This window comes from Trichomycterus rosablanca, chromosome 19, assembly GCF_030014385.1.
Source record: "Trichomycterus rosablanca isolate fTriRos1 chromosome 19, fTriRos1.hap1, whole genome shotgun sequence".
NCBI classification, from domain to species: domain Eukaryota; kingdom Metazoa; phylum Chordata; class Actinopteri; order Siluriformes; family Trichomycteridae; genus Trichomycterus; species Trichomycterus rosablanca.
This window is the reverse complement of record NC_086006.1, coordinates 7284480-7312287: the sequence shown is the minus strand read 5'-3', so window position 1 is coordinate 7312287 and position 27808 is coordinate 7284480. Positions and strand designations below refer to the sequence as shown.

General features: G+C 44.1%; 1 protein-coding gene across 4 annotated transcripts in view; it reads left to right on the top strand.

The window, feature by feature from the left end:
• rerea (arginine-glutamic acid dipeptide (RE) repeats a) overlaps positions 1-27808 on the top strand; it is a 238821-nt gene that overhangs the window by 123753 nt on the left and 87260 nt on the right. For all 4 annotated transcript variants that reach the window (XM_063016133.1, XM_063016134.1, XM_063016135.1 and 1 more), the window contains 2 exons: positions 9368-9824; positions 27250-27320. In XM_063016133.1, coding sequence (XP_062872203.1) covers positions 9512-9824; positions 27250-27320 — 384 coding nt within the window. In that variant the 5' untranslated portion in view covers positions 9368-9511. The remainder of the gene's footprint in view (positions 1-9367; positions 9825-27249; positions 27321-27808) is intronic.

Genomic DNA, 27808 nt, shown 5'->3' with positions numbered 1-27808 from the left:
GCAACACTCATGCAGCCCAAGACCATGATGCTACCACCACCATGCTTGACTGTAGGCAAGATACAGTTGTCTTGGTACTTCTCACCAGGGCGCCGCCACACATGCTGGACACCATCTGAGCCAAACAAGTTTATCTTGGTCTCGTCAGACCACAGGGCATTCCAGTAATCCATGTTCTTGGACTGCTTGTCTTCAGCAAACTGTTTGCGGGCTTTCTTGTGCGTCAGCTTCCTTCTGGGATGACGACCATGTAGACCGAGTTGATGCAGTGTGCGGCGTATGGTCTGAGCACTGACAGGCTGACCTCCCATGTCTTCAACCTCTGCAGCAATGCTGGCAGCACTCATGTGTCTATTTTTTAAAGCCAACCTCGGGATATGACGCCGAACACGTGGACTCAACTCCTTTGGTCGACCCTGGCGAAGCCTGTTCCGAGTGGAACCTGTCCTGGAAAACCGCTGTATGACCTTGGCCACCATGCTGTAGCTCAGTTTCAGGGTGTTAGCAATCTTCTTATAGCCCAGGCCATCTTTGTGGAGAGCAACAATTCTATTTCTCACATCCTCAGAGAGTTCTTTGCCATGAGGTGCCATGTTGAATATCCAGTGGCCAGTATGAGAGAATTGTACCCAAAACACCAAATTTAACAGCCCTGCTCCCCATTTACACCTGGGACCTTGACACATGACACCAGGGAGGGACAATGACACATTTGGGCACAATTTGGACATGTTCACTGTGGGGTGTACTCACTTATGTTGCCAGCTATTTAGACATTAATGGCTGTGTGTTGAGTTATTTTCAGAAGACAGTAAATCTACACTGCTATACAAGCTGTACACTGACTACTCTAAGTTATATCCAAGTTTCATGTCTATAGTGTTGTCCCATGAAAAGATATAATGAAATATTTGCAGAAATGTGAGGGGTGTACTCACTTTTGTGATACACTGTATGTGCAAAATTGGACAGATTTGGTCAGAATTGTCCTAAGGAACAGGTGGAACTGGACATATTTTGTGCAGAAATGGACAGATTTGGCCAGATTTGTCCTCAGGAGCAGGTGGGACTGGATGTATTTTTGTGCAGAAATGGACAGATTTCATAAGAACCATTCTCTGGAACAGGTGGGACTGGATGTATTTTGTTAAATAATTGCCAGATTTGGTCATATTTTACCTCAGTAGACTGGATGACTGGACATACGTTGTGCAGAAATGGACAGATTTGATCAGAACAAACCTCAGGAGCAGGTGGGACTGGATCCATTTTGTTCAGAAATTGACAGATTTGGTCAGATTAGTTCTTAGAATGTGAGACTGGACGTAGTATGTGCAGAAATGGACAGATTTGGTCAGATTTGTCCTTAGTAGCAGGTAGGACTGGACATATTTTGTGACACATTGACACATTTGGACAGAAACAGGTGAGACTGGATATAGTGTGTGCATGAAAGGACAGATTTGGTCACATTTGTCCTCAGGAGAAGGTAGGACTGGATGCAGTATGTGCAAACATGACAGATTTGGTCAGAATCATCCTCAAGAACAGAGGTGTCAAACTCACGGCCCGCGAGAGCTTAAACGACTGTACGATTGTTGTGATGGTTCGAGTCGTTACAGAGACGCACTTATAATTTAATGGGACACCTGCGCCTTTAAGCCTTTAACTGGTGACATCGTAGTCAACTAACTTTGACCTTCGCTGAGAAGCCATGTGACTTTTACGGCAAAAGAACGCGGGTAGTAATGTAAACAATAATAATAAATATAAATAATTATCTTGCAGTATAATACCAAAGCATCGTCTGTAAGTAGTGGCGTTTATATTCTCAGTTGTTTGTAAATGTTTAGTGAGTATATCACAGCGCTTTAGTTACAAATTTACCGTAATTAAATACAATTGTTACCGTTACTATAGCAATTAGTATCTTTACACAAAATGCTAACTCGTTAGCGCTATTTTACGTTTGGTTAAATCTCATATTGTACCAGATGTAACACTTGACTACAGCTGTGTGCTTGTACTGTATTAAGTTCTTTATTGTTTTTATTGTTTGTATTTTTACTTCATTCTGGTGCACACAGTGTATCACACAGCTGGGAAGTAAATAAACCGACTGTATTCTGAAGAGAGTTGTCTGTCTGTCTGTCTGTCTGTCTGTCTAGCTGAGCAAGGGGGATAAACTATTAGTGAGGGCAGAACAACTGTCTTAAAATACACTGTAAATCCTACATTAACTGCATCTCTCAAAATGCAGGCTGATTTTGTGACCTGCAAAGTGACACAATCCCGCCAGTAGATGATGTTAAGAAATATTTACACATAATCCCAAAATGTACAAGAAGATAAGTAAGAAAATTAAGCAGAAGGAGAAAATGTAATGAAAATGAAAACAAGTTTGTGCTTCAGGAAGAGAAACCGGTGCGTCTCTTGTGTTATGAGGCTGTGTCTGTGGTAAAGGAGGACAATATAAATGCAGAATTTAGCCTCCAAGAAAAACAACAGACTGCAATCACAGCAGAATACGTTACAATCGGCCCTTTGAGGGCCACAATAATGCCGATGTGGCCCTCGGTGAAAATGAGTTTGACACCCCTGCTCAAGAAGGTGAGACTGGATGTATTTTGTTCAGAAATGGACAGATTTGGTCAGATTTGGTCAGATTTCTCCTCTGGAACAGGTGGGACTAGATGTATTTTGTGCAGAAATGGACAGATTTGGTCAGAATTGTCCTCAGGAGCAGGTGTGACTGGACGTTTTGCTTTTACAAATTAATGTAGATAATCTTTTTCTATCAGACAGTCCTTTAGAAATCATAAGCCTGAAAAAAACCCCACGCTTTTCATTCAGACGAATTCACACTGAATGTTTGTTTGTTGAGTAAATCCTTGAGCTGACAGAACGGAGCTTTGGTTTCTGCCCGGGTTAAAGAACGTGTCGGTGTAAGCAGTGAAGAGTTTGTCGTCTGGACGAGCGTCTCTGTAAACATGTCAGAAAAAGAAGCAGCAGCACGGTGAGTCACAGTGTTGCATAGCGGATCTGCTTCGTATTCCTACAGAGGAGGGATGGGGGGGGTTGGGGGGGGGGGGTTGAAGTGATGCCATTGTGTGTCTTTCACTGGTTTGAATGATTGCTGGCTTTTATACTGGACCTCTTCTTTAGTTACACTATTGTAGTTTACAGCTGGATGAGGTAAGCTGACAGCATTCATTACAGCTCAGTTTTGTAGCGCTATTGTCACGAGCTTTGGGAAGCAAATTGAATATGGATTTTTTTTCTTGTTTTATTATTTCGTGGCTGATAAATTTTCCCCTCACGTCGCTGATAATGCTCCGTTTTGAGGCTAATCTTGCTTTCAGAAGACACGGCAAATCAGATGAGAGTCTTCACAAAGACGGTCTAAATCCTCGCCAGTCAAACTTGGTTACAAAATACGTCGGCGACCAGTCGTTCATTCACCAGGTTTTGATGTGCCGCACAGATGTGGTTCCTTTTTCACGTTTTCCAAGGTTCCTGGATCGCTAAAGGTACTAGGGTAATAGACCCCACCGAGCAGTCGTCGTGGGGTGATGCGTTAATCGAGAGAGCGAGCGACGGAGTGGTTAGTAGGGCGAAGAGGTCTAATGTCTTTACAGCTCAAAGGGGGAAGGGGACCAGATTTTCAAATTCAAAACCTTCTGCCTGACACCCATTGACTTCATTGCGGTAATGGGAGGGTAAAATAGGTGCACGAGCCCCTGAAGGCTTTTCACTGGCTTTTCACCGCTCCTGTAACCTTTGCTAAACCCCCCTCTCAGCCCCTCCCCACCCCACCCCACCTTTTCCTCTCTTTTCCATTAAGACAGCTGGTATCTTTCAAAGGGTCCTGCTTTGCTGATTGATGCGTAATGGCTTTGGGCCTCACCTGCCCCCCACATTCACCCGCTAGCCAAGTGTAGGAGAAACGTAGGATTGGTTCTGCTCAGAATATGGTCTACACATCAACCAGACACCGTCCGTCTTTTGTGGGAGAAACATCAAGGAATTGTGGGGAAATTAGTTGACTAAGGAATTAGTTTTGAAACTCAACAATCACAACTGGTCCCAAACCTCCTTGTTCCCAGGCAGGTAGAAATGGCTCTTTATTCTGTCCTCCACTTTAGTTTGGTTCCCTGTCCAGAGCCTGGGCCAGGCACGGACTGTTTGGACACCCCTGGTCAAAACCCATGTTCACCAGATTATCAACAGGACAGACACATCACCCCTGAAGCCCCAAGCAAGTGTTTAAGCGGTCTTACTCAAGAGTCCAACAAACTAATCCTTAATCTCTGGATTGATAGCGTATAGCCCCATCCTCCAATTTTTGGATACGATTCTGGTTGGTGTTTTTTTCGTCAGGAACGACTACAGTTTCCCCAAACCAGTCATTTGCATACATTTGTAAATTTTCCCCTTAAACCAAATGTAGCCGATCGACCAAGAAGCGTCTTGACTTTCAGAAATTTGCTTGTTTGGTTTTGCATCAGTGCTGTAAGGCTTGTGTAGGTAAAACATGCAGCCAAAGCAGAGATTATCTTTAGAACGTACTAACTCTAACTAGTACTAACTAGTCCCTTGCATTGACTGAAAATCAGACCCAGTTTGAAAAAAACTAGCCTCCTAATTATTGACTTCAGGGGTTTCAGTGGCCACATTAATAACAAGTGTGTAAATTCAGGTAAATAATATAAATCTGCTTTCAGCATTGTGGTAACAATTTGGTGAACGACCTGTCCTGCTTCTTTCCTCCATCTTTCCTTTTAAGACAAGGTTTGACCAGGATCTCAATGCCAAACTTCTTTGAATTAAATTGGATCATTGATAGTGAACCAGACTTTCTCCTCCAACATTGGTACTCCATATTTATGGCATTTAGCAAACGCTTATCCAAGCAACTTAGAGTTAAGGTTCATACTCAGTGACCTAGCAGTGGTTGGGCTTGAACCTTCAACCCAACAATCGTCCACTGCTGTGTCACCACTGCCTCAAATGCTCTTTTGAGAGTTCACTATGCTGCGTTCAAGAGCGCTTGATTGAAACCCAGAGATCTTATTGAGCCTAAACGAGCTTGTTTGTTGTTGCGCCGTATGCTGGTGCTGTTCTGTAATCCCATTTTATTTCGGCACGTGTGGGTCGCCCAGTCCACGCTGATACACAGCTGGATCCTGATTTCTCAGCGTCATGTTCTGGAAGTCTCACTTTTCCGACCGACCGACGTGTGTGCATTTCTGCGGTTAGCTCTGAGCTGTGTGTGTGTGTATTGACAGCTCGGCGGTCAGCGTGGTAGCTCATCATCGGGTGATTAATCCGGCCGTGACTCGAGAGCTCGGCGATCGGCCGCCGGTGTTTGTGTTGAGGAGAAGGATTTGAGGAGCAGCTGCAGCGTCAGTTGGCGTGTAGTCTGTAGATGACAGGCAGCCGTCGACTAGCGGAGCTGTCAGAGCGCCGCTCCGCCTGCCAGGAGCTATTTTACTTGTATTTTTTCACGCCTCCTCAGTAAAGCAAATCGGATTTTGTTAACTGACCCAGTTTTTGTCTCTCTTCTTAGTCAATGATCAGATTCCTCAGCTGGAGGTGAGGACTGTACTAACCTGTGGTGGAGCGGATTGTTTTCCAGTAGTGAGGCGGCCGAGTGCAATACAAGGTCCTCACAATATATGAAAGCAAAAGCCCCTAAATCCAATACACTTTTTGGTCAGTTATTATTTCAATTTGCAGCTTAGAACTCTAAAACTAGACTAATTAATTTCTGTTGCTGCTTTGAAGAATTTTATTAAAGGCGTATTTAATGATACTTGTAATTGCTTATGTAATGTGTGTTGTTTCTCTTTTCTGTTTGCTTTCGTTTCCCTTTGTCCTTCGCTTCCTTGTTTTCATCTTTCCACAAGTGCTGCTTGGCATCTGCCAGGCTGTCATTGTAAATAAGAACTTGTTCTTGATGTCTGGTTAAAAGTAAATAAAATAAAATATTACTGTTCTCAGATCAGGCAGCTTATGGAGCTGACTTGCATTTCTACCTATAGTGACTTAGCACTAGCATTGATATGGGTGGTGATTTAACCCCCCTTTTTCCTAAATCTAGTCATTTCCAATCCTAGATTGCAACTCTGCCACTTGCACCACCCCCTCCTTGGCCTGAGGAGACCTGCAAACTAGTATGCGCTCAATTGCTGGCCTCTTCTTTTCACCTGCCAGTGGTGGACTCTCACTGAGTCACACTATGCCCTTTAAATCCTCCATTCCTTGAATCAGACAGCCCCTCAGGAACAGCCAGTTGTGTCTTTTAGTCTCCCGGCCAGGTTGATAGCAACATTGACATTTGAACCTGAGAGCTGTCTTAAGCTCTGCTTTAATGGACTAGTGTCACACAAGCGCTGTGGTGATTTCACATTAATCAGGTTCTAGAAACGCTTTTCTCAAACATCTTAGAGGTCATGTTTAAAATAGCCAGTGCACCACCTGCATAGTCTTGGAAAAATTAAAGGAAACCCTTAGGCTGCGTTCAACCCTTAGGCTGCATTCACATGACTAGCATTTTGCTCTTTGTTCATCGCGAGGCTACACACATTGTTGCTTACCGCAGCATTTAGGCTTTTCACATGATACGTGGTAAAACTGCTTGGGCTGGCTGCACCCCAAGCGGCAAACATGTCCCATTTCTTCTCACAGCAGAATTAAACGGTTCTGGGTTTTGCAGAAATGAGAATCAGTTTCTCTCAGCCATGTCTACATCTTATAAACAGTTCGTCTCCCTGGCGGCAAACTTTTTTTTATCAAAGGTTAATCAGGTTGAACTTAAGCTCAGCGACAAGTGGTAAAAACCAAGCAGCAAAGCTGTAGATGTGTATATACCGTTACGCTAAGGTAAACAGCACCACCTCACTCCTTGCCATGCATCATGTGACCCACAATCCTGACATAATGTTGCTGTACGGCAATCATTTGACCAGCTACTCTACCGCGCTGCACACTTATTTGGTGTTCTAAATATTTACAGCACAACCTGGCATGGGCATTTTTCTGCACTGGGCTCTGATTGACCGGTCTTACTCTGACCTGATGAGAACTGTCTGTTACCTTTATTTTTAAATCTACACTTGACAATATTATTGGCAGCTGCTCAGTTTTGCGCACCAGGGGTCAGAACGTCTGACCGTTGAGTTCTACAGGTCTGTATGGTCTGATATTGGCACATTTGTACCAGTGCCGCTCTTAGGAAAGCAAGCCAGCAAGCAGTGCTGGACGGGCAACGTCCTCGGCACGCTTCACGGCTGCTCGGCTCACTGCGAAGGAAGAAAAAGGCAAACAAACAGCGTTTCTGCTCGGGATGATTGAGCTTCATTTTTATCAGCTTGGACTTGAAAGAGTGGAAAAGAAGCAGTGAACATTTTAGTAGAGCTCCCAGCTCTTTTCTGCCTGGAGATTGCAGCCAGGATCTCGTTCTCTTCGCCTGTCTGTTCTCATTTGCGATGCCGAGCGCCTCGCCGAGCCGACTGCTTCCGAATCACATGATCGTAAACACCGGCCCGGAGTGCACGAGCACCTGTGGTCAGTTTGGCCCCTGCGTTCGAGCGTTTACAGCTTCAGCGTGGCTCAAATGCTGAGATATGGTGTCTGATATAGGAGATGTGAAGGCCGTTTGAAGACGGTGCTGCCGGGAGCGCTCTTTAGGTCAGTGGGAAGAAAAACATTGGCGGCATCTCGGCGCTCGGCAGAACGAACTGGGGGAAAAGAACAGCTTGAAGTTTGTGTTTTGTTTGATTTCAGCTTTGCTCCGAGCTCTCTCGAGGCCGGGCGCTTGTGCTGTAAGGAGATCGCTCACCGATGCTGCTTTTTATTCTCCTGCTTAGAGGCTGGAATTGATTTTCATAAATTCCTGTCTATTAATAGCTCTTCTTTTGGTGTCTTTCACTTAAAACAGGAGGATCTCCTGTAGCTGAGATGCCAGATATTGTAGAGATGAACCACTTATTTTGGTATTGGGGCTGATATTAGCCTTTTAAGTTGTTGTTTTTTGGCATGTAGTTAATAATCCTGATTAAGAGATACACCAAGGATGAGACATAGACCAGGTCATACATGCAAGATACCAAAAATTATCAAAGACATCACCTGTAATAAAAACATAAACACACATTCGAATACACATCTTAATTGCTTTCTTATAATTAGGGAAAAATTCCCCACCCTGCTTTTATACACTGACTGATCTAAAAGAACAGATCAAGACACAGCTGCAGTCACCTTCTCATCTCTGGATTCTCAGCAGAAGCCTATGCCCTACTTATGGCACCAATGCATCCACCTGATATGTACAGACTCCAGATCATGTTTTCAGGCACTAAACACACCCACAGCCGCACACCCCACGATTATAAAAAAAACAGTACCATAAAAAGAACTCACTGACATTGCGTCCTCACACATCCTCAGATTCCTCAATAATATAAGACAGAAAGCATGTTTATATTTTAACAGCATTGTAGACGAGGTGAGGCGGAGACGTTGGAGATGGCTGGGCCACATCCTACGAATAAGCAAGACCAGACATTCTCATGCTGCACTAAGATGGGCACCACCAGGGAAGATTGGGCATTGGGTATATGGCTGAGAACAGTGGAGAAGGAGATGGCAGGCGGAAGGCAAGAACTGGGATGAGATACACTGGCTTGCCCAAGACCGTGATGGCTGAGAAGATATGTTGGCGCCTTATGCTCCAGCTGGAGCGAAGAGGATTAACCAACTTTATAGTGGCATCATAAAAGCAAATGATCGCACAAGATGCAGAATCACAAAAACATAATACTGATCATGTTATAAAATGACACAAATATGTGTAAAACATGGTTAAAATCCAAATAAATAAATAAATAATTAAACAAATGTTGCCATTATGGCAAAAAAAGAATTATATTAAAAGTTATTACACAACACGGCCATTGAAAAAAAAAAATCTAAAATGGACTATAATGGAATATAAAGACAAGATAAAATAAGCAGACAGAAACATAATGCCAATCATGCCAAATAAATAAATAATTAAATACATTTTGACCTCTGGTTACCCAAATGTGGCTTCTGTGGGAATTACTGACAGCTGGTTGCTTGGGCTTTACAAGAACTGCCTTGCTAGGGTTGCCAGATTTTCCCTGGTTGAAAGTGTCTTAGTAATGCCTTCATTTTCATTCATGTAGCCGTCATGTGACACTCTCCTGACTAAGTTAGAAAAGAATTAGAATAAGAGCTTTCTCATGTAGCTTAGCACTGTGTAAACTGCTATCACACCAAAAACAAGCGGTGAATCCCCACTAACCATCCTCCCTCTTTTCTCTCTTCTTTTCGACAGCGCTCCTGAAACCCTGGGGTTATTGGTGTGGCCACATTTTCCCTGGATTTGATTGGTAAATTCAGAAGACTGAAGCCCAGGCTCACAGTCTACCTTTCACGGAGGCCCAGCCGTGAGAGGACAGAAGAAGGCACGTGGCGAATCATGACCGCCGACAAAGAGAAAGACAAGGAGCGGGAGCGCGACAGGGAGCGGGAACGGCGCGACAAGACGCGAGAGAGCGAGAGCTCGCGGCCGCGGCGCAGCTGCACACTGGAGGGCGGCGCCAAGAACTACGCAGAGAGCGAGCACAGCGAGGACGAGGAGAACGAAGGGGCCGGCGGCGCCGCCGCTCCCGAGGAGGCCACCAAAAAGGGCAAGAAGAAGCTACCTAAGAAGAAGTCGCGCTATGAGCGGACCGAGACCGGCGACATCACTTCCTTCGTCACGGAGGACGACATTGTTTACAGGCCTGGTGGTAAGCGCATTTTAGGTCTTAACTCTGATACCCCTTTTCCACCGACGCGGCTCGGAGCCCGTTCTGGTTCCCGAACTTGACTTTGAACCGGTTCTGCGTGTTTCCACCGAAAAAAATAGGTTCCAGACAGTGAACTAGCGGGCCAATCTGGCACCACAGAATACTTGGTTTTTCAGCCCGAACCGTGACGTCCGTCAGTGGGCGCGTCATGTTGTACAGCATAGCGCGTTAGCAACAATGGCGTCAGCTGGGGTCTCGTATGGAGCTTAACGCTGCATTTTTATCTTTTAAAGTTCACCTGATTACATTTTGAACCAGTTTGCCGCTGATATTTTCAAAGCGCCTTTAAAAAGGTGAATTGTGTGATATTACGAGATAAAAGTGACCCGGACAGAACGGAAAACGCTTAACGTGAAAAATAAAGCGTGAAGCTTTTTCGATTCCCTGCATAACCACCACACGTGAACTAAATCCAGCTAAACACAGATACATGTTGTATTTTAGAGTAGATTTGATGTTTATTTCACACAGATGGATGTTTGTGTGGTGGAACTTTAGTGATGTTTCACAGCTCAAGTCGAGCGCCGAGAGTCACGGTGAAAGCGAAGCGCAAAACGTTTCTCACGTTAATGAACTAAAGAAAACAACAACTGAGACAAACACGTCACGTCTTCTTATCACCGATTGTTAGATCGATGCTTTTTACATAAAAACATCTGTAACAGCAGCACAAATGCTCGCACATAATCTACACACTCCACTATATTACTGCTCTTAACTTTCGTTAAGTAACGCCCACCGATGATGACGCTGCTTGGTTCTTAAAAACTGGTGGAAACGCGCGTCGGTTCTCTACAGAACACCAAGGTTCTGAGAAACCTGAACAGAACCGGTTCAAGAACCACGTTTTTTTTGGTGGAAAAGGGGTATGAGTGACTGTTTGGTACAATAAATGTATTTGGTAGAATAAATGGAAGCTACAATACACATCACAGCTCACCTTAACGGTTGAATGTAAACCTAGAACATCCAGCTCAAGTGTGAGGCTCCGTCTCAAATACGAAAATTCTCGCCCGTATTTTGACACCCCCTCTTTGCATACACAAAATTGGTTGGGAGTTTTCCAAACTCTGTTACCCGAGTCGTGTTTTTAGCTGCTTTACACTTCCATATCTTGGACATTTTGACTAAGTGATTGTTAACTGAATTGCTGTAGGGTCTCAAGGGCCCTACTCTGCCAACTTAAACCAACAACCCTCACTATTCCAGTAAGTTAACCTAGAAACTACCACTGCCCTTATACCTTAATTGGATGTATTAAATTATTTGTGTGTTTGCTTACTGTCCGTGTAGGACCCCGGATGGCCGATAGCACACGTGAGATTCAAACCCAGACCTAAGTAGTGGTGGGCTACTGTAATAGACCTTAGAGTAAAGCCCCCTTCTGGGCAGTAGTAGCCTAGCGGTTACAGTCCCCTACTATTAATAGAAAGCTCCCTGGTTCAAGCCCCACCACTGCCAGGTTGCCACTGTTGGGCCCTTGAGCAAGACTCTTAAAGCTCAATTGCTTGGAGAACATATACTGTCGCAGTACTGTAAGTCGCTTCGGATAAAGGCGTCTGATAAATGCCAAAAACGTAAAATGTAAATGCTGTTCAAAGCCGTGTGTGTATCTTAGGGTTTTTATGGAACCATCAGAACATGTTAGAAAAAGGCTACGCTTAGCTGGTCACCAGTACGAATGTGGGGAATTGTGGGAAGTGTCATGTAGAATATTCATATAGAAGATTCATTTGCAAAAAAATCACCATTAGCTGCTATTCCTGTCACTTGCAACTGAAATGCTCCCTCCCAACCCTTGTTCTCGCTGAGGTATTCTTGGCTAGCTGACTCGTCAGGCTTTTTGATTTTTGAGAAACCCAGGCTGGAACGTTTGACTTGGCTCCCCGCGGGGTGAAAATGTGTTGAATAATATTATGCTAACATAACTAATATCCTCGCATTAGCATACCAAAAGTGGCTCGCCCATGCCTTCAGTCTTTAAACTAACGTCTAGATGAAAGGAACGAGTTCATGCTGGCGGCCCGAAACGACGGAGCCAATTTGTCCTTATGCACTTAATTTAGGAAGGGCGGGGGGCTTATTTTCTTCCACAGTCTTTTACCCTGCTTTATTTTTCTTTCTAAAATGTGAAATGGGACCCATTAGGGTTTTTTTTGAGGTGCTAACCTTTTCCCTGCCTGTAATCATGGCCTTTGTTTCACCTTCTGTTTGCAAAATGCTTGTACATGCAACTAAGAGGAAATGTCAAATGTGTTGTGGAGGGCTGAGGTCTGCAGAGCCGTTGTCTTGTGTGTGTGTGTGTGTGTGCGCGCGTGTGTGTGTGCCCGGCCAGTAAACCACCCTAAATCATCCCTGCCATGCCTTGCATTTATCTAACAGCATTGAAAGGTCAAGTAGAAGCACATTTGCAGCGTGTAGTTATTCAACATTAAGACACTAAAAATCATCTGCAGCGTGTAATTTCAGCCCTTCCACCGAACCCTCTATAGCAGCCTCATTCAACCTGGTTGCCGCTGGGCTTCATCTGACACTGTTGACATATTAAAATGAATTAAAATTCCAAAAATCGATAGTTAGACCTTTTAGAAAAATAGTTGAAATGCAGCGTTTTAGCTGATGCTGCCAATATTTAAACATAAATACATGTTTTATATTTAACATATATACACCGATCAGCCATAAAACCATCTTCTTGTTTCTACACTCACTGTCCATTTTATCAGCTCCACTTACCATTTAGAAGCACTTTTGGTTCTACAATTACTGACTGTAGTCCACCCCACAGGTATTATTTGGGTGGTGGGTCATTCTCAGCACTGCAGTGACACTGACATGGTGGTGGTGTGTTAGTGTGTGTTGTGCTGGTATGAGTGGATAAGACACAGCAGCGCTGCTGGAGTTTTTAAACACCTCACTGTCCCTGCTGGATTGAGAATAGTCCACCAACCAAAAATATCCAGCCAACAGTGCCCCGTGGGCAGCGTCCTGTGACCACTGATGAAGGTCTAGAAGATGACCAACTCAAACAGCAGCAATAGATGAGCGATCGTCTCTGACTTTACATCTACAAGGTGGACCAACTAGGTAGGAGTGTCAAATAGAGTGGACAGTCATACCAGCACAACACACACTAACACACCACCACCATGTCAGTGTCACCGCAGTGCTGAGAATGATCCACCACCCAAGTAATACCTGTACAAGGAGCATGTCTGCATCTTTCCATCTCCACCAGATGTTGTTCATAGTCTCAGCCTCACGTTTTCCTTTCGTTGTAATTCACATTGCCCCACCGCCTTATTATAAAGACTACTTGTGTGTATATACAGGGTGAGTCAAAATTATGTTAACACTAATGGATCTATTATCCGTGAAATGTGTGTCTGGGATTCAAATGGTACTGTTGCTCGCTAGTTTTTGTGTGTTGAACATGATGACGAACAGGTTGAGACTGTCCTGTAAATCATCCTACACATATGTAAATAAATGGTTTTCGCCACTCGTGCTAATATAATTTTAGCCGCTCAGGTGGCGCAGCGGTGAAACACACGCTGAGATCTCGAATACATCGTATTGAATCTTGGCTCTGACTTGCCGGCTGAGGCCGAGTGGCTACATGAACAACGATTGGCCTGTTGTTCAGATAAGGGGCGGGACTAAAGCCGGATGGGGACTCTCTCTCAGACTAGTGCGATTACGACCTTTGCTGGCTTGTTGGTGGCGCCTGCACGGAGATGGGGAAGGAGTGCGGTAGGGGGTGTGGCCCTCCGTGCACAGCGCTGTACCGCACTGCGCTCGTCCAGTGTGGGTGATAAGATGTTCGATTGCTGTGCACGTGTTGGAGGGGGCGTGGAGCAGCCTCGTCCTCCCCAATCAGGAGCAGGGACCAGCATTAGTGAGAGGATGATTGACGGGTAGAAATTGGATGCGCTATAGTGGGAGAAAAAGAGGTAAAAAAAAAAAAAAAGTATTTAAGTTAGGCGTATATAGTGTGGCCATTTTTAGTACATTTTAAAGAGTTAAAGCACATGGCTTGAGACTAGCAATGAATTCCATTTCTTAGCACACTTGGCACACCTTGTGTAACAGGCTGCCAGACACTCTCTGTGGAAGGTTCTGGAAAGCCACGCTGTGGCCACTGGGTTTGCCAGACATGACCATCACCTCCCGAATAATCAGAGATGGTGGAAATTAAAACTGCACCATGCTGATGCTGTATTTTGATTGGCTGCCGGTCGTGATACAATCTCATACGTTTATGAGGGAGGTTGAGGTGCCTGTAACCCTGCCAAGTCATAACGTGAGAGGATGTCACTCGAGTCCAAGTCTTGTATTCTGAACATACACAGAACACATAAGTCTTGATATAATGCTGATTACGTAATTTAAAAAAAACATTTCTTTAATCTGCACCTGATGTTACAACCATTTCCTTCATTAGACGCTCCTCGTCTGTTAGAATCCTAAGCAGGGAATGGAGTCTAATTTCCATTGATCATCCAGACCCGCTATTGTCTCGGAGTAAAGCTTAATGCGATCATCTACGCTCCTGCATTAGACAGAAATTAATATGCGCCGCTGTATCCGTGCAGCCCTCAATTTACCATCAATTTCCTGCTTGGAAGCAGCTTTCATTACGGCTCGTGCAGACAGCAGCGTTCGCCGTCTGATTCGGTCTCTGTTCGGCGTGTTTCGGCGCTCGTTTTGCCGCAGCCTTATTGCGATCAGATTTGATTTTGGCGGCTTAAATAGACACAAAGGCCGGGCCTGGTTAAGAGCTGCTAAACTCTAAATCCTTTTATATTTGTCTAGTGGCACACAATGCGTAAAACTGACCACCCTCGGAGAGCATTAAGGAGGCAAATAGGCAGACGGAGGGAGGGGGAGGAAGAGGAGGGGCGGATGCGGGGCTAAAGAGAGAGCCGAACGCTGCATTAATTGCTTTTGTTGTTGGAGAGAGCTTAGCTAGCATGTGTGAGACTGTAAATAGGAGGTAATGATACTGAAATCATGTACAGTTTCCTGTCTACATCCTCTGGCAGGATTTTTTTGAACGGTTGTTGGACTTTGATCAGGTCATGTGGTGTGTTATATCAGGGGATTAATATGCCACAGTAAAAACTAGCACTAAGGCAAATGCTAGAATGCATGTCTCGATATGTGTGTAATATTCATAGATGTGGCAACTTTATTCCTCCTTTTCTTTTTTCGACAGCAAGAAGGCGTAATACGTTATGAGGGTGGTCACTGCCGTCAATGGCCGGGAGTTAAAAACAAAAATGATAATAATTGCCCGGTTGTTTGGCTATACAGGTTAACGTTCCATTCCTTTACCCTTCTGTTCTGCTAATTGTCGGCACCTATTAGCATTTATACTCTCCACTAATGCCGGCCCCGGCTCTGACTGAGGAGAACGAGGCTAACCCACGCCCCCTCCGACACAGGGGCAGCAGCAGTATGCATTTCGTCACCTACACTAGACGGGATCAGATGCGGATCAGCTCTGTGTACGGAGAGACACACCCTGAACGAAACACTCTTTTCCCAACTCTTTTCAGGCACCATCAATCAGCCAGCAGAGGTCGTAGTTGCACTAGTTATGAGAGAGTCCCTATCCGGCTTAATATTCCACCCCTATGTGAACAACAGGCCAATCGTTGTTCATGTGGCCGCTCAGCCTAGCCCAGCGATACGACGTATTCAAGATCCCAGCTCTGGTTCCAGCATGTGTTTTTACCGCTGTGCCACCTGAGCGGCCCTTGGGGCAGTTATTTAGTTGTTTGTTTGTGTGTTTTCCAATAGCAGCTTGAACATAGTGTCATTAACAAACAGCATCGAATCGGTGTAATTTCTTTTGCCACAAATTCTACCTTTTATATGCACCCTTGTTTGGCACAGTGGCTTGGTAATAGCACTGTCACCTCACAGCAAGAAGGTCCTGGGTTCGATTCCCAGGTAAAGTGGTCCGGGTCCTTTCTGTGTGGAGTTTGTATGTTCTCCCCATGACTCCGGTTACCTCCCACAGTCCAAAGACGTGCAAGTGAGGTGAATTGAAGATACTAAATTGTCCATGACTGTGATGAAGATGAATCTTGTGTAACGAGTAACTACCTGTTCTGTCATGAATGTAACCAAAGTGTAAAACATGACGTTAAATCCTAATAAATAAATACAATAAATATGAAACAGTAGAAGAAATGTCTTACTGTATTATAGACTGAAAAAGCTACGCTGGATATTCTTCACTTTTCTCATCGGCTGTGATCTGTGTAGTTCTGACTCTGACAGTATTTATTATTTTATTTTATGTGCATGCTGGTGCTGGTGCAGCCTGAAAAAAGGCTGTTTTATTTATTCTTTGTACCAGCTGCAAGTTTGAAGACTAAACTGACTTTTTCTGTCGTAGCTCATGTTTACTGCAAGAAGAAGAGAAAACCTATAAGCTATAAAAATGCTACATGAATATTTCTAAACAGCATCTCATTCTTAAAAGGTGTTTTCACGCTATTTCCGTTACCGTGCCGACCCCATTTTCGCTCTGATGGGGTCTTTTTTCCATCGCGTCTGGTAAAAATGAACAGGCTGGATGATGACATGAAACGAGGTGTGCATCAAGCTTGTGAAGCGTTTGTATGAATGCGCAGGCTTCCTGCCCGGATTGACCGACCGGGCAGCAGGAATCGATCCGCTCTTTGAGTGGTCCTCTCGTGTCCGGGGCCTCGTAGCTTTGCGGATATTCGCCACACGGAGGCAGCGGATGGATTTAGCTGTGAGATTATGAACGCCGGGATCGATAGCTGAGGTTTGGGTGCGTATCTTCCTCTCCGGCTATCTGCGATCCTCTTCACAGAGCTGGGTGAATACCTTTAAAAATAGACGGCTTATACGGTCACCGAGCTGCTCGGAGCTGGACGGCGGTGTGAATGAGCTGTGTCGTTGGCTAGTGCCGTGTCTCGGGGGACACGGGTATTCCTTTAGAATACCTTCTCTAATATTCTGTCCCTGTCTGTGTTCCCCTGACTGCCTGTGGGGGTCTGGACAGCTGTCACCTAATTACACAGCCACCTAAATCCTGCAGGGCTGTCAGCACGGCCAAACGCCGTCCACATCCAACAGCCTCGAGAGCACGTCCTATTCTGTTTTATATCTGGTTTCTTTTTTCTGCTTGGCTTTTTTGGCTTGTGCTTCAGACTGATTATTAAAAGCATTTTCTTGGCAAATGTGAGACAATTTGGGTGTTGGGTACTCAAACCGTTACTAAGAAAAATAATACAGGCACTCGGAACATAAAAAGTCCCAGCTTTTGCGCTGGCTGGAGTTCTCTGGCCAGTGAATTGCTCCGGTGTGACCCGATACTCGGTTCCTCGCAAAAAATGACTCCAGCAGGGCAGTTAGACAGTTTGCTGCTTGTTGCTGGTGTGACAGGAGAGGAGTGTGAACGCAGTTATTGCTTGCCTCCTGCTTTCTTTCATTTGAGGAACAGCAGAGTGAAGTTTTGCTGCCTGCCAAGTCGTGTGGAGCAGGCCAAGCTCGACATCGCGGCTGTGTGTTATTTTACACATGCTTTAGTGGAAGTGAAGAAACGTTTTAGCATTGAGTTTAGCAGTTGTAGTTGAACAAGCAAAAGAAGAACAAATATAGTTAAGTGGAGTAGCGAAAGTGCATATATACAATACATGATATGTGCAAATTGTGGCATAATAGTCATAACAGGAGCAGTTACTGTATGTATCTATACTTATAAACAATATATACACAGATATATACATATAAATATAGAAATAAAGATCATTATATGTATTTATATATACGATATATCAGCTATAGTTATAGGTACACTGTATATACAATAAGAGCAATAATATGCATTGTATGTGTATATATATATATATATATATATATATATATATAAAGATAAATATAAAGATATATATAAAGATATACATAGGGATAAATAATAAAAATAAAAATTTGAAGTTATATAGAGATATGAATAAATATAATAGTAGTAATATACAGATAATAATTAAGCAATAGAACATGAGAGGGAGTGTGTTATCACGAATAACATCACGGCTGTGATTCGGTCGCAGATCATCACAGCCGTGATGTTATTCGGGATAACACACGACCTCAAGTGTTCTATTGCTTTTATACAACAGTTTTTACAAAATAAAGAAAGAAAATAAATCAAAAAAGCCCTGAATTTAATAATAAATATGCTTTAATATTGACAATACTTTCCGCCAAAAAGTAGTTCCACAACGAATATAAAGTACAAAGTAGTATAAACGAGTATAAAACACTACAAAGCAGACATTCCAAGTTGCAAAAACTAATTTCAGGGAGGTAAGAACAACAAGAAGAAAAAGGTAAGAACCTCCGAAGGGAAAAAAAGAAATAAAAAACCTCTCGTACACACCAAAGGATTATGGGTGATAATAGAACTTTTAGGAGCTGCTAACTGGGCTATTAAGCTAACTAGGGCTGGGCGATTTTGAAAAAAAAAAAAAAAAATCTCGATTATTTTAAAATTATACCCGATTGTCGATTACGATTTCAATTATTATTTTTTTTTCTTGTATAATGCAATTAAAATAAGACTCAAATTTCTTTTTTTTCATTGTAATTAAAGGCTGCAGAAGTGCAAAAATAGTAACAGCACCACCTATAATTATCCTTTTAAGGGACTCAAACTTTATAACAATAACGATATCACAATAATTAAAACAAAATAGATCTAAATTATCTATATCCTTATCTATCTATATCTAAGAATAGCTCACAAACAACTTTAATTTTAAATAATGTTAAGCAGAACCTCCTTACATTAGGAAAAAAACTACAAAAAGTTATTTACAGGTTTCTTAAAAGGAACACGAGCCTGTACTGTGCTGTTTCCACCACTGAGTGAGTCTGTATCAGTATCTACACTGGGTGGGGGGGCATCAAGTGATCACTCAGCTCAGCTTTGATTTTGTCCTCTTATGATTTGGGGGGGTGGATACAACATTTTAAACATTTAAGGATGTGTAATGTGTCCTTTTAGTCCCATAAAACTTTCAAACTGTATTAACCACTATTATGTGTCGTAGAATGATTCGGCCCTTTAAGCCAAAATAAAGGAACCGATTCGCGCATTTGGGAGTCGTTACATACATACGGCTCTTTAAAAGGAACCGAGACAAAAGATCCAAGACTCTATCGCAGAATTCACTGCAGCAGTTTCCCAGACGCGATTTTTTTTACTCAGTAACGGATGTGATTTAAAATGTAGCGAATTACAATTCTTAGTACAAAACATACTTAAGTAAAAGTAAAATTACAGGCTGTAAAATCTACTTTAAAAAGTACAAGTACACAAAAACGACTCAATTACAGTAACGCGAGTAAATGTAATTTGTTACTTTCCAGCCAATCCTGATCGCGCTCATCGGCTCCGTATTTTGATTCAGTTCAGCGGTGTTTGATTCAGTGAATCTTAATTAAACGCTTCTTTTTGTGTCTCGTTTTGCCGATCGTGTTTGCGCTCCTTATTACTGAATCTAACCGTTACCGTGTATAATCCTTGTTGTCTTCCGTTTACTGTTTTGGTTTTCGCTGGTTTTGGACTCTACCTGATTTTGTACCCTGTTTTCGCCCTTTTTATATTAAACTTTCCCTGATTTATATTCCGCGGGCGTCTGGTCAGTTTCTGCTTCGTGACATGTTGGTATTTTAATTAAAATATAAAGTATGTCAACAATCGCGATTGTCACATTCTAACATCGGGTGAAAACGTTCATTCGAATGAACCGAATTAATCGTGAAAATCGCCCAGCCCTAAAGCTAACCGTTCGCGTTACAAACACATTAATGTTCCCTACATAGTGCACTAGATTGTGTATCAGATCACGGATTTATGTTCCCTACACAGTGCGCTAGATTGTATATCAGATAACGGATTTAAAACGAGATCGGAAAAAAAGTCTGTGTCGCCTGCGTGCGCGTTTGTGTGCATGAAGCTTGTCGTTACTGGCAACGCATTAGCGGAGTAATACAGTTGTGGTGTGAAAAGACCGTGCTGTTATCATGAATATCAGCACAGTTAGAACGCTTCTCAACCAATCAGATTGTAAGGTCGGAACTAACTGTTGTATAATATATAGATAATAATAATATAGATTATAAATTATAATATAAGAATGACAGTTGTAGCCTAGCGGTTAGGGTACTGGACTGGTAATTGAAAGGTCGCTGGTTCAAGCCCCACCAAGCCTCAAATATCAAACAGGAATATGTAGGCTTGGATATGGCGGTCCAAGTTTAATTAGAACCCCCGGCCTGGCCTAGCACAGACAATCTGTATAACAATGCTTTGCCCAACAAACAGCAGCCCCCCCCCCCCCCCCCCCCCCCCACACACACGTTTAAAGAATAAATGATGTGCGTTCACATCTTGTTGCTACTTTCGCTCTTGATCATCACTCATGCTGATGTGAACATCCAGTCAGGCAGAAATGTAGAGCAAACCATTGTTCCTCCTCCTCCTCCTCGTTTTTATTGGTAAATGTGTGTTTTAAATGAGCCATGCTTCACTGTTTGAACAACACCAGAAGAGCTGACGAGCACAGGAGCAGCATCGATTCAGCCCTCCCTTCTCCTCCCTTCTCTCAGACATTTGCATACCGCTAAGTGAGATGAGGCCATGTATTAAGAAATGATGACCACAAACAGCTTGTGTTTAAGCTTTTCCGCATGTTTTTTTTTACTGCTTTCACGTGACAGAGGGCTATTTTCTCCACCTCTATAAATCTCGGTGTAAGGATGAGCGTAGGCTGCTCCAGCACCGGGGTCGATAATGGGTGTGCGCTGTTTGCAGAGCCCCTTCACTTCAGACACAACGACTGGGGGGAGAGGTGGAAACCTGTAGCCTCAGGGAGGCTTTGGGAAGTGTACAAAACCCTGGATGAGCTTGCATCCATATCACCCCCCCCTCTCTCAATCTCACCCAGCCCCACCGCAGCCCCTCCTTTGTTACGATCCTCCCTGCCTGCCTGTCTGGCTGTGGAAAAGCACAAAATGGCTGGAACGCTGCTGAACAGATTGCGGTCTCAGAGGTCCGCTCTCGAAGAGCGTGGCGCAGATTAAAAACGCACACTTCACACCAGAGGAGGGTCGTCCGCATTGTTGCGGATCGAACGTGGCTCCAAGCGAAACGTGCGACTTGAATAGATATTTGAGAAAAATACACCTTTCGTGAAGCATTCAGTGTCGCAGAAAACATCAAGGGACAAGGGACTAGTTTGTTTGCGCTGTTGTTGGAGAATTCTGGGTGCACAGAACCGGACTCCGTTTAATCCAGCTGTACATTTGTGGTTATGTTTTTTTATTTAGCGTTCAGCGCTAGTTCATTCACTTTCCACCCGTCACAGAATCCACCCCCCTTTTAAATAAAACCACCGGCGGGGTTAAGGGGTCCATAATCCCCAATTCTCTGAGGTAAATCCCCCTTGACATGGCCTGGGACTTTCAAAGACATGTCATCTCATCTTTAGATTTGTCTCTTTTGTTCTCCAAGCTCCCCCTTCCTCCTCCTCCTCCTCCTCTTTCGCCTCCTCATACGAAGAAAGCTGTGTGGGGTCAGCCAATCCTGCCTCTATTTATGTTCCTGTATAAACCCGAGCTTGAGCCCAAAAGAGATGGGACTAAAGAGCATGTCACTCATCCCTACTAATGACTATTAAGAAGCATTGAGATGTTTGTCGCCCTCTGTTTTTGTGACATCACAATACGCCAGCTGGATTGTAGCCCGGTAATTTGGTTGTTTGGTGCACGCAACCTTCATTCAGGAGTATCTTTTGTACACTGTTTGGCAGTTTGAAGCAGCTCTTTTGGATAAACATTATAAACAGTGGTAGATCAATGAGAATTATATATGGGTTATCAATTGGAAGGTTATGGGTTTGAATCCCAGGTCTGGGTCTGGCCAACCTAAACTACTTGGCTTCGGGGTGTTGTACACTGGCTGACCGTGCACTCTGAGCCCGGCTTCCAAACAAGCTGGAGTGTACGAAACAAGACTTTCATTGTACTGTATCGGCTTGTATTAGACAATTGGAAGGTTGTGGGATCAAATCCCAGCTCTGCCAAGCACCCACCTTAACCTACTTGGTTCCAGGGGTGTTGTACACTGGCTGACCCTGCACTCTGAGCCCGGCTTCCAAACAAGCTGGAATATACGGAAAAACTATTTTATTGTCCCATATCCCCTTGGATTAGACAATTGGAAGGTTGTGGGATCGAATCCCAGCTCTGCCAAGCAGCCACCTTAACCCACTTGTCTCCAGGGGCATTGTAGAATGTCTGACCCTACACTCTGAGCCCAGCTTCCAAACAAGCTGTGATATACGAAAAAAGTGTCATTGTGCTGTATCACCTTGTATTAGACAATTAGAAGGTTGTAGGATTGAATCTCAGCTCTGCCAAGCAGCCACATTAACCCACTTGGCTCCGGTTGCACTGTGCAATGGCTGACCCTTGGGATAGCTGGGATATACAGAAAACGAATGTCATTGTCACTTATCACCTTGTATTACACAATTGGAAGGTTGTGGGATCGAATCCCAGCTCTGCCAAGCAGCTGCCTTAATCCACTTGGCTACCGGGGCATTGTAGAATTGCTGACCATTGAAATAGCTAGGATATATACGGAAAAAAAATGTCAGCTTTCAAACTAGCTAGGATATACAGAAAAAGAGTGTCATTTTGGAAGGTTGTGGGATTGAATCCCAGGTCTGGGTCTGGCCACCCTAACCTTCTTGGCTCCAGGAATGTTGTATTATGTCGGACCCTGCACTTTGAGCCCGGCTTTCAAACAAGCTGGGATATACTGAAAAAAATGTCATTGTACTGTATCACCTTGTATTAGACAATTGGAGGTTGTGAGTTCGAATCCCAGCTCTGCCAAGCAGCCACCTTAACCCTCTTGGCTCTAGGGGCATTGTGCAATTGCTGACCGCCGGGATAGCTAGGATATATGGGAAAAAATGACGTTGTAGTGTATTGCCTTGTAGTAGACAGTTGGAAGGTTGTGGGATCGAATCCCAGCTCTGCCAAGCAGCCACCTTAACCCACTTGGCTCCAGAGGCGTTTGTAGTATAGCTGACCATTGGGATAGCTTGAATATATGGAAAAATAATTTTGTATTGTACTGTATCACCATGTATTACACAATTGGAAGGTTGTGGGATCGAATCCCAGCTCTTCCAAGCAGCCACAGTAACCCACGTGGCTCAGGTTGCATTGTACAATGGCTGCCCTTTGGGATAGCTGGGATATATATAAAAAAAATAATTCACTGTAGTGTATTGCCTTGTATTAGACAATTGGAAGGTTGTGGGATTGAGTCCCAGCTCTGCCATGCAGCCACCTTAACCCACTTAAACCGACTGACCCATGTAAACGATGCGGTTTCTCACAAGCAGGTTAGGAAAACGCATGTATCCGCAGTAATCAGATTATTAGCAGACGTCTTGCAGTTATCCGATTATTCCGCGCGTGTATCTGCGCTCGTTGATAAATCCCCCCCCCGCCTGCACATTTTTTTTACTACCCCACCTTTCCCAACAAACATCACACGCCGCGCCAAGCCTATTTAATATCTCTATTCCACCCGCCGCATCCAACAGATAAACGCGACGAGATCAATAATGGCAAGGACCAAAACAAATAAATTAAAGATGATGCGTGTGCGGGCGGCGAGAGCAGCCGAATGGAACTGCCACCTTTTCTGTTAGTGATAGCTCTTAGCCTCCCTAGGCCCACGCTACATTAATTCACTCCCGGAACGTGAAGTGTTTGGGTAAACGCTGCTTCCGTGCAGCTCTGCTGTCTCCTGGTAGCCATACTCAAAACCGGTTGTTTACCGGAGGATGGATCTGCTGCGCACTCAGACGCGACTGTTCCTGCCGGGTAAAGGTTGATCCCGGTCCTGCCGGTGATCTTCGCTCAGCGTGACAAATCGCTCACGTTAGTTACACGTTAATAAAGCACTCGATATTGCTCCGTTCTCTCGGTTATTCATCACGCTTCTCCCGCACCTGCTTTATGAATCACGAATTCTCGCGCTCTGTGTTTCCTGATTCAATAAAGATGGGATCAGAGCGGGTGCTGAACGCCGCTGTGACTCGAATACTGAACAGCCCCGAACAGCCCCTCCTCTTCCTGTTTCATCACCTTTATATGGTTGTCTATTAGGATTACACAGCCACTGTTCCCAGTTTGGTAGTGACGTTGTGCTAATTTGGCGAGGTTTTCATTCAACTTGAAGCGGAAAGACGATCAGAACCCTTAAATTCTGTATTTTTATGTTTTTTTTGTTTTTGTTTTTGTTTTTTTTATGAAAAATGCAAAAATTATTACCACACTTGTGTGTTTCCGCATAAATATTCAAATTTGAGTCCTGTTATGAGTTCAAAACATACATACAGTGCACTTTCTGGTGCAACAATTAATCAAGTCCAACCAGCAACAATCTCTAGCAATACCAAACACTATGACAACAATCTTTAACCGAGCCAAAACTAAAACAATGCTTAATTTTTTTTTAAATGCATTTTCTCCCTTTTTCTCCCGATTTTTAGCGTGTCCAATTTTTACCCAATTGCGTTACGCTTCCTCTCTACTGGTGCTGACCCTCGTCCCTGATTGAGGAGAGCGAACTGAACTGACACACGCCCCCTCCGACACGTGTGCAGTAGCCAACTGCATTTTTTTTTTACCTGCACGAGGCGAGTTCACATGCGAATTAGCCTTGTGCACGGAGAGACACACCCTGACCAGCGTTATTCCTCTACTCTGTGCAGACGCCATCAATCAGCCAGCAGAGGTCGTAATTGCATCAGTTATGAGGTCCCTATCTGGCATTTACCTCCCTGAATGAACAACAGCCAAATGTTGTTCATGTAGCCGCCCAGCCCAGCTGGATGGCAGAGCTGAGATTCGATACGATGTATCTGAAACCCCAGCTCTGGTGTGCTAGCGGATTTTACCGCTGCGCCACCTGAGCGGCCAACAATCCTTAATTTTATGAAAAGAATTGTATAAAAGAGCACTTAAAGGCCGCTCAGGTCGCACAGCGGTAAAACACGCTAGCACACCAGATCTGGGATTTCGAATACATTGTATCGAGTCTCAGCTCTGCCATCCGGCTGGGCTGGGCGGCTACATGAACAACGTTTGGCTGTTGTTCAGGGTGGGATGAGCCGGACCAGGGTTCCTCATAACTGGTGCAATTACGACCTCTGCTGGCTGACTGATGCCGCCTGCACAGAGTTGGGGAATAATGCTGATCAGGTGCCAGTTTTGGAGCAGGAAAAATCTTCTCACTGAGGCCGAACAGAACATGGCGCAATTGTTTGGTGCCCAGCAAACCCTGTTGACCTCCCTCACTCAGGCACAGCCTATTGTTATTCTTTGGAACAACTCGAGATCTCAGCAGTCATGGGTCAACGCAATAGACTGCCGTGCCACCCAAGCGCCCATAAATGATGATTGTGCTTGGAAAGTACAGCTGCCTGTGTTTGTAGCTTAAATGTTGTTTTATTTCTCTGAAGTGCACTAGAACCGTTGTAGCCTAGTGGTTAAGGTACTGGACTAGCGGTTAAAGTATTGGACTAGCAATTAGGGTACCGGACTAGTGGTTAAGGTACTGGACTAGAATTCAAAAGATCGCTGGAAAATAGCACGTGTGGTGCCAGTGTGGGAAATCGCGACTAATGTAATAAGTCTGGCTGGCACCTTTCGGTCTGAGAGAGGGAATCTACGCCCATCTAGTCCAGGCTGCTTTATGTTCTCGCTACGTTAGAACCGCCAAAGCCGTTAAGATTCACTTTCAGCAGTGGGAAACCATCGTTTCATCATTTTATCTTCTGCCAGGTTGACCGCACAGGAAGGAAGTGTGCGAGTGTGCACTGGTGCACTTTCGCTGTCTGTTTTGCTGCTGCACCGCGTGAATGTTTTCGTTAAGGAGACCAGGGTTCATGACCCGGCCATACCAGCAGTCACGTTGAATTTGATTTCGGTGCCGGACCTCGACAGAAAGCTCGGATTACTTAACAGTGCTAAAAATTTGACACATCGTGTGTGCAGAGCTGGTCAAGTGCTAGGTGCTAAGTGCGCCATCTGTACCGAGGTTGCTTTGTCTTGGCTGTTTCGTGTTTATTACACACACACACACACCCAATGAAATGTAATTGTATTGGAACAATGCAGGCCTTCTCTCCTGGACTCCCTTGATGTTTGTTCTGGACTGTCTGGCTGTTCGCCGAAAGCCTGGTAATCCTATTACTCACATTCCACTCACAATTCGGCATGAAAGGAGGGATTTTAAGTTCAGGACTTTATAATAACGCGAGAGACAATTAGCTTTTTGTGTCGCCGTGGATATGCTCTAGCTAACTGCTAAATATGACTGACAGAAGGGTTGGACCAGGATAGAAAATGCACATCGCATCTTTATATATATATATATTTTTATGCTTTTTCTCCCTTTTAGCGCGTCCAATTGCCCGATTGTGTCATGCTTCCTCTCTACCAGTGCCGATCCCCGCTCTGATTGAGAAGGACAAAGCTAACCCACGCCCCCTCCGACACATGGGCAGCAGCTGTATGCATTTTGTCACCTACACTTTGACGAGTGCAATGCGGATCAGCACTGTGTACGGAGAGACACACCCTGACAGCACTCTTTTCCTGTCTCTTTTCCACTAATTGCATTAGTTGTGAGAGAGTCCCTATCCGGCTTTTTAATATCCCTTTCTGAACAACAGGCCAATCGTTGTTCATGTGGCCGCTCAGCCCAGCCAGCAGGCAGAGCTGAGACTCGATACGATGTATTCGAGATCCCAGCTCTGGTGTTCAGCGTGTGTTTTACCGCTGCGCCACCTGAGCGGCCACACATCATGTCTTTAACCCTGATACAGTAGTACCTTGAAACTCACTCGATTGGTTCTGGGAGTGGCGCCGTGTTTTAAAGGTGTTGAGTTTCAAGGTATTTTTTCCCATAAGGATGTATGGGAAACCTGTTAATGCGTCCCGAGGTCCCATATATTGTATTTTAGGCTAATGTAAAATAATGGGGTTGGTTTTGACACTTATACACAAAAAATAACACACATATAATATAAAAAACACTGAAATACAATAAAACCTGCACTTTATCTTTACTTCTTTATTGTTTCCTTATGCTTCTTAATCATGGAGATGCTTGATCTTGGAATACAGACAAAGTACATCGAGTTTTAAAGATTTTAAGTTTATGTGACGTGGAGTTACAAGCTACCACTGTATTAATTTTGTTTTGTGTGTGTGTGTCCCACAGATTGTGTGTATATAGAAAGCCGCCGGCCCAACACACCCTACTTCATCTGTAGCATTCAGGACTTTAAACTGGTGAGTAAAGGTGCACGTTTCTTTCCTCTCGCTCTGCCTTATCTCCCCCTCCGCTTTGTTTCTATTAAAGACGTTTGAAAGCGACATCAAACGGCCTTTCATGTGGATGGAGGAGCGCGGGTGATTGCCTGCGTTCGCGTGCTTTGCGAAAGATGCCAAGTTGCTCTCCAGCGTACTACAGGGAAGCATGCCACACGCATAATTACTCCCTGCTTTCAGAAACCTCGCCGAGTTGTTTTTCTATTTGTCTGACAGCTACAGAAAGCCGTATTTATTTATTTATTTATTTATTTATTCATTTTTATTCATCTAATTTCTCAGTCAGTCATTTTTTTATTTTGTTGATTAAGCTCCATCTGTGAAACATTTTACTGTTTATTGTTGGGTAAGAACTGCAGACAGCAGCATGACGACTAAACCTCACACCTTATTCTAACAGAAAAATGATTTTAAACTGCTGTACTGCCAGAGTCGTCTGTAATGAGACT